The sequence below is a fragment of the Rhineura floridana genome, chromosome 7, assembly GCF_030035675.1.
Source record: "Rhineura floridana isolate rRhiFlo1 chromosome 7, rRhiFlo1.hap2, whole genome shotgun sequence".
NCBI lineage: Eukaryota > Metazoa > Chordata > Lepidosauria > Squamata > Rhineuridae > Rhineura > Rhineura floridana.
In genome coordinates this window covers 89,229,273-89,235,398 of record NC_084486.1, presented here as the reverse complement: position 1 = coordinate 89,235,398, position 6,126 = coordinate 89,229,273, and the positions used below count along the sequence as shown (strand labels likewise).

The 6,126-nt window shown below is 38.9% G+C and overlaps 1 protein-coding gene across 1 annotated transcript; it reads right to left on the bottom strand.

The window, feature by feature from the left end:
- Positions 1-877: 877 nt before the first annotated feature.
- Positions 878-3,823, bottom strand: AMER3 (APC membrane recruitment protein 3). Its single transcript, XM_061634409.1, has one exon. The coding sequence runs from the start codon at positions 3,821-3,823 to the stop codon at positions 878-880; it is 2,946 nt and encodes a 981-aa protein (XP_061490393.1).
- Positions 3,824-6,126: the final 2,303 nt, after the last annotated feature.

Below are 6,126 nucleotides of genomic sequence, written 5' to 3'. Positions count from 1 at the left end.
TTAGTAGAAGCATCAAGAATTAAATGTCGGGCATATTTTGTGTTTCATAAGTACGCAAGAAAAAGAGGGGGGAAATAGCCACTATTGTGAGTATAGTGAGTGCTTTAAAAGAGAAAAGAGTAGCTTGGGGTAGATTTTTTAAAAGATCACTTTATTTCTTTATTTCACCCTGTAGCAATAGCCACACAATCCTGCTCTACTCATCATAATAAAAAGAATTCACTTCTGATTCTTCTTTATGTTAGCTATGGCTTGAAGTTTTCTGAACCTGACATCATATATGACAGCAGGTGCAGGAAAAGTGGTTTGCCTGTTGAGGCAATCTCTGAGGCCTGGCTAGTCAAATTAGGTCTACAGGCCAGAGATCCACACCCCTAATATAGTTTGTTCAAATACAATGGCAGACATCAACTTACCACAGACTTGTACATTGCCATGGAGCTGGTCACCTGCAGCAAACAGGAGAGTCACTTCCAGGTGACTAAGCAAGGAAATATGATAAAAGAGGGATGCAGCTGACAAATATCTAGTTTGTGGGCATGCAAGCTAGTAATAATGTTTGTCGGCTACTTGCTTTTCTGGATGTATTAATAAGGCTGCTTCACAAATTATTTTTGCACTTCTCTGTATAATGAGAAGTGAATTAATCTAATCCTTGCTGGAAGGTTGCTAAATTACACTTTTGTTCATTGAACAGGATGAGGGGGGACATGAAGCCACAAAATGGAGGTGTTGGAGGGTAAAGAATGAGGGCATTAAAAATAATAAGCCCTTATTCCTTTTGACTATGACAAAATGAGAGGACAGGAAGTAACTATCTTCCTAATTTATCTCAAAGCAATTATCTGCCTTGAAGGACTCACCTTATGACAGCAAATTATTCATGGTTCTTGTCCATAACTGTTCTCTCTTTGATAGCATCCTCTAAAAGTGGGAGAGTGGCCACCTTTGGCAGTACTTTACACTGGAAGTTTGAATAATCACACAATGGTGTGCTGCTTGGTGTCACCTCTTGGTCTTGTGAATATTTCTCCAGTGAACTGCTCCTTCTGCAGAAAGACAGTGAAAAGCCACCAGTTGTGTCTGAGCAAACAGAACCAAATAGTGGTAAAAATGTGGGTCTGCAAATATGTGCCATGGAGGTAGAGTTTTGAGTATTGAGTTCAGATCTGAAGTTTTTTATATAAGACAGGGCTTGATTATTCAACTGGGCATATTCAAATTGTAGTTTGCTTTTTGCAATGGGACTCATACAGTCTAGGATTCTTATATTTTTGTGATCTTCAAAACAAGTGAGACCTTCCTTTTGATTCTTGAGAGATGGAGCACTAGCAACAGTGTCTGAGTTAACATTACACTGGCTTGAATGATGGATGGGAGGATCTTTTGGGCTTGGGGTTATACAGCTACATTCATTTTGCAACGGTATTTGGGTTTTCAATTTGGCTATGGTGTCAGTATTATTGCTCACTTCATTTCCAGTGCATTCATCTTCCAAGTATTTATTCTCAGAATTGTAACTGACCTTTAGGGAAGCAACCTGAGTGACACAATGTTCCAAAAGCTTGCTTTGGGAATGACTGAGATTCAGTGGCTCTGTTGGCTTGTCACATTCAATAGACCAGGTTTGATCATTCATTTCATTTTCATCTCCAGTCTCAAGAGAATCTGGAGAGGTTGCAGCAGTCATGTAAGAAGAACATGATTCTGCATCATGGTTATCCATTATCAAAGGGTTATCATCAGTCTGGCAAATTGTCTCCAGATTCAGGACTTCTAGTGACAGAGTTTCAGCGCTAGGATCTGTGCTTTCTTCTAAGGGAGATGTCTTTTCCATTTCAGATGAGCTCAACAATAGATCATCCCAACCCTCTGATCTCTGAATGTCACCTGATATGCTATTGTCTGTTGTGAGCCCAGATATTGCACTCAAATTTCCTTCCCTTTCTTGATAACTTTCCTGTGTTGAGCTACATGAAAGAACATCACTTTGGCTTTTTTCAGTTCTGTCTCCTGAATGTACCTTGGTTTCATTTTTGCTGTCATCTGACGATGTCTCTGGATTGCTTTTAATTTCCCCAAGATCTCCTTTGTACATGTTCTGGCATGTGCTGGGATTGGAGGGCATTGGCTCACCATCTCTCTCCATCTGTGACTGAGCATTCTTGGGAAGATCTTGGGGGGAAATCAATCCTGGGTTTTTTCGCAGCCAGTTGATAATCCCCATGGTCAGGGAGAGCTCTGTATCACAGAGCTTAAGCAAGCATTCTTTGCCTTTCCATGTGCTATGAAGGAATCCCTGACTGATGATGTCAATGGCTGGTTGAGAAGCCATATTTTCTTCAGAGCCTACATGAAAGCTATAAATTGACAAAGGGATTTCAACGGGCTTTTCCGAAATGCTTTCAGACATGCATAGGTCATCATCTAGAACTGGACTGATCTGAGCTTCATTGGGATCATAAAATAGCTCATAAAGAGCATCACCACTATAACTGTCTCTTGGAAACCTACCTGGAACCCCAGGGGACTGATCCTCCCTTATTTCATCATCTTGCCCAGGAGAAAATGAATCATAGTATCCTTCATCACTGGTGGACATGGATTCCTGGTTGTCACTCTTTGGGGTTCCTGTATCTATGGAACTCTCTTTGGAAGAGTCAGGGGAAGAAAGAAGGTCAGTCACTGAGGCACTGTTCTCATTTCTAGCCTTTCCCAGCTCGCTACTGGGTATTTTCAGAAGTCTCCTATCAAACAATGTCTTCTGATGCAGCTGCACTGATTTGTTGATGCTGTCCCACAGTTTTGCAAAGTCAGCTGCTTCATTTTGGGCTGGGGATGCAAGCTGTTCCACTCCACCTTGAAACGATCCCATAGCAGGACTCTCTTTCTGATGAGATTGCCTCAACGAGATTTCTTTGCTAACCTCCAGTTCCATATTGACAGAACTCTCGTCTGCAAAGATCTCTCCACACCCAGTGAGAGAATCAAAGCTCTTCAGGGATGCAACATCTTCGCCCAGAACACTGGAGTACTCATAAGAGGACTCTGACAGCAGCTCACCATCAGAAAAGTCTTGTGCCAAGCAGTCAGCAGAAAACGTTTCTCCAGCTTTGAAGAAATATTTACCAAACCTGCCTGCCAGCTCTGACTTGCAGCCTGGAAATGGCTGTCTTTTTTGCTTCTCTGACAGCAAGGAAAGACTCTCTGGCTTATTTTTTTTAATGTGAAATATATCCCGGAGGCCTTTTTTGGATCTCTTCAGGGAAATCCTCTTCCTAGGGATACTTTTTGCAACTGCTGGCACAAAGGGCATCTGTGGCACAAAGTTGCGGTAATCAATCATCTGCTGTGGGCTATTAAAGAAATGGCTTGAGGTAACTACTGATTCTTTCTTGCTGCTAGAATTCTGGGTGTTCCCAAGTCCAGAAAAGCTGGCACTGTTGATGAGCCGCCCTTTAGTTCTTCCAGGAGCTACAGTGCCCTCTTCCGAGATTTTATTATCATAGCTGCATTGTTCAGTTTTGCCTACACCTCCTAGAACACAGTCATGGGTTTTACTTTTCCGTACAGGTTTGTAGAAGGATTCTGGGAGCAACAGGATGTTCTCACTAGATCCACTCTTGGTTGAGCTGTTGGAAATGCTATCACATTTATCAGCAGAAAACCTTGCTTTTTGGATTTCAACATCAGGGTGGCCCCTTTCTTTTATGTCTGTTCCCACATTGCCCTTTTCTCCGGCACTCAAGCTCACTAAAGGTAATTTCTCATGGGTCAGCTGCATGCTAGATTTTATGAAGGTTTTTCCTCTTTTGAACTCCATGTTGACTCATCACATCTGAATCTACAATCAAAACAGAAGAATAAAACTTTAGAAGTACCTCCAACATTCATCTGATGGAGAGGTACCCTAAAAATTATTCCAGGGGACTTTGTCTAAAATAAGAGTTTTTAAAGTTTATCATAGCAAACCTGCCCAAGTCAAGAAGCAGAGGCCTAAAATGTCCTAAGTATAACTAAGCAAAACAAAGACATATTGGTTTATCCATGTTCTTGCTTTTGTGTTCACACTTAAAATGTAAGTGGACAGGCACTTAGTCCACAGGCACTAGTCCACTCTAATTGGATAGTGTCTGTTCATCTAACATTTCTTAATCCAGTCAAGATGTTCAAAGTGGGTTGGCAGGATCAGGATATAACTGCTCTCGTCTTTTAGAGACATGTAATACACACTTTGAAAATCCTCATTCTAGACTTACAGTACTGCACTGCAGAACTGGTTTAGTTCTTTGTGCAAGATACAGTATTTCCATCAGGAAATCATGGCTTAGCTTGAACAGATTGTTCAACTGAAGTCAATGAAACATGTGTACTCAATATGTTTTTCAATTTAGAATGCATTAATCTTTGTTCAGACTAATTTTTCCTGTATAAATTGATAATTTCTCAGCTGAAGGACAATAATAGTTTGCTTACTATTACTCTATTTGTATATTGAACATTTTATCTTTGTAAGCTGCTTTGAGACCGAGATGATAAAAAGTGGGATATCATTTTAAATAAATAAATAAATAATACTCTTACATTCTGTTGACTTTTTTCAGCAAGTAACATCTTCATACCCAACTGCTATGTATATAATTGAAGCCAGAGTACTAAGCCATATAGCCATTTTTGACATAGTCAAATTACTCCAAGTTGATTTTTTTCATTGCCCGTTATGCATATTCCATCCTCTGGTAAGATTGTATACCATATATCATACATCACATTGGGATGCATCTGACTAAGTCATACTCAGAGTAGACCCATTGAAATCAATGGAGAAGTTAATCCTAACAATGGGTCTATTCAAGTATGATCCTATCAGATACGACCCACGGGGGGGGAAATGAGTTGAGCTAGGATGTGTGAGTTGTTATCCTGTAGTTTGTCAAAACATCATTCATCATACCAAAATTATGAAGAAATGTGTAACTATGTCAAAATAATCGTGTGAATGAGTCCAATTCTCCTTGAAGTAAAGGGTGCTATACTGGTTTAAATCCAAGCACTTTAGCTTAACTGGCATGCAGATAAACTTATTTTAATGTCAACATATAGAGAAGCACAAGTTTTAAAAAAAGTATTTAACTATCAAACAGTCAAATGCATGAATAGTTGTGAGCAATGTTTCCCTTTTGTACGCTTTAAGATGTATCCACAATTCTTTGAAATAATAGTTAAAATACTTCCCCCAAAAAACTTCATTTCAAATCGCTCATTTGTCACTGTCACAGTTTAATTACAAGGTTTAATCTTTATCTATTATATGCTTATATACACACACACACACTTTTATTCCTAGAAATTATGAAAATGGCTTGATAGTTGTTGTTGTTGTTATGTGCCTTTAAGTCGATTACGACTTATGGCAACCCTATGAATCAGTGACCTCCAAGAGCATCTGTCATAAATCACCCTGTTCAGATCTTGAAAGTTCAGGTCTGTGGCTTCCTTTATGTAATCAATCCATCTCTTTTTTGGTCTTCCTCTTTTTCTACTCCCTTCTGTTTTTCCCAGCATTATTGTCTTTTCTAATGAATCATATCTTCTCATTATGTGTCTGAAGTATGATAACCTCAGTTTCATCATTTTAGCTTCTAGTGACGGTTCTGGTTTAATTTGTTATAACACCCAATTATTTGTCTTTTTCATAGTTACATATTTTTATTTTTTATTTTAGTTCCTGCATCCCAATGTACAATACTTAAGAAACATCACAATTTTTGTATTTTTGTATTTACAGTTTTATCACTGTATTCATTAGTATTAAGGCATTAGCCAATTTGAGAAATTATTCCAGTTCTATTTATTTAGAGCAAGATGCAGAGATACATTTAAACAACTACTTATCATTTCACTGCTTAAATTGACTGTAACAGCCTCCCCTTTCCTGTGTGAAAGAAAAAATGAAAAAAGTGACACAATGGATTTTTGTCAGACAAGAATGTAGTGTGTGAATTATTATTATTTCCTGAATAGAGACATGCAACATAGAGTCCCATCCTTAAAGCACCCTATCTGCTTGCAGCAGTATTTTCTTTTTGTTTCATCAGCCCTCTTTAACATCTGCCTCTCTGGGGT

Bases quoted from the DNA above. Each gene is read 5' to 3' on its own strand.
- AMER3 (XM_061634409.1), bottom strand. From the start codon at position 3,823: ATGGAGTTCAAAAGAGGAAAAACCTTCATAAAATCTAGCATGCAGCTG.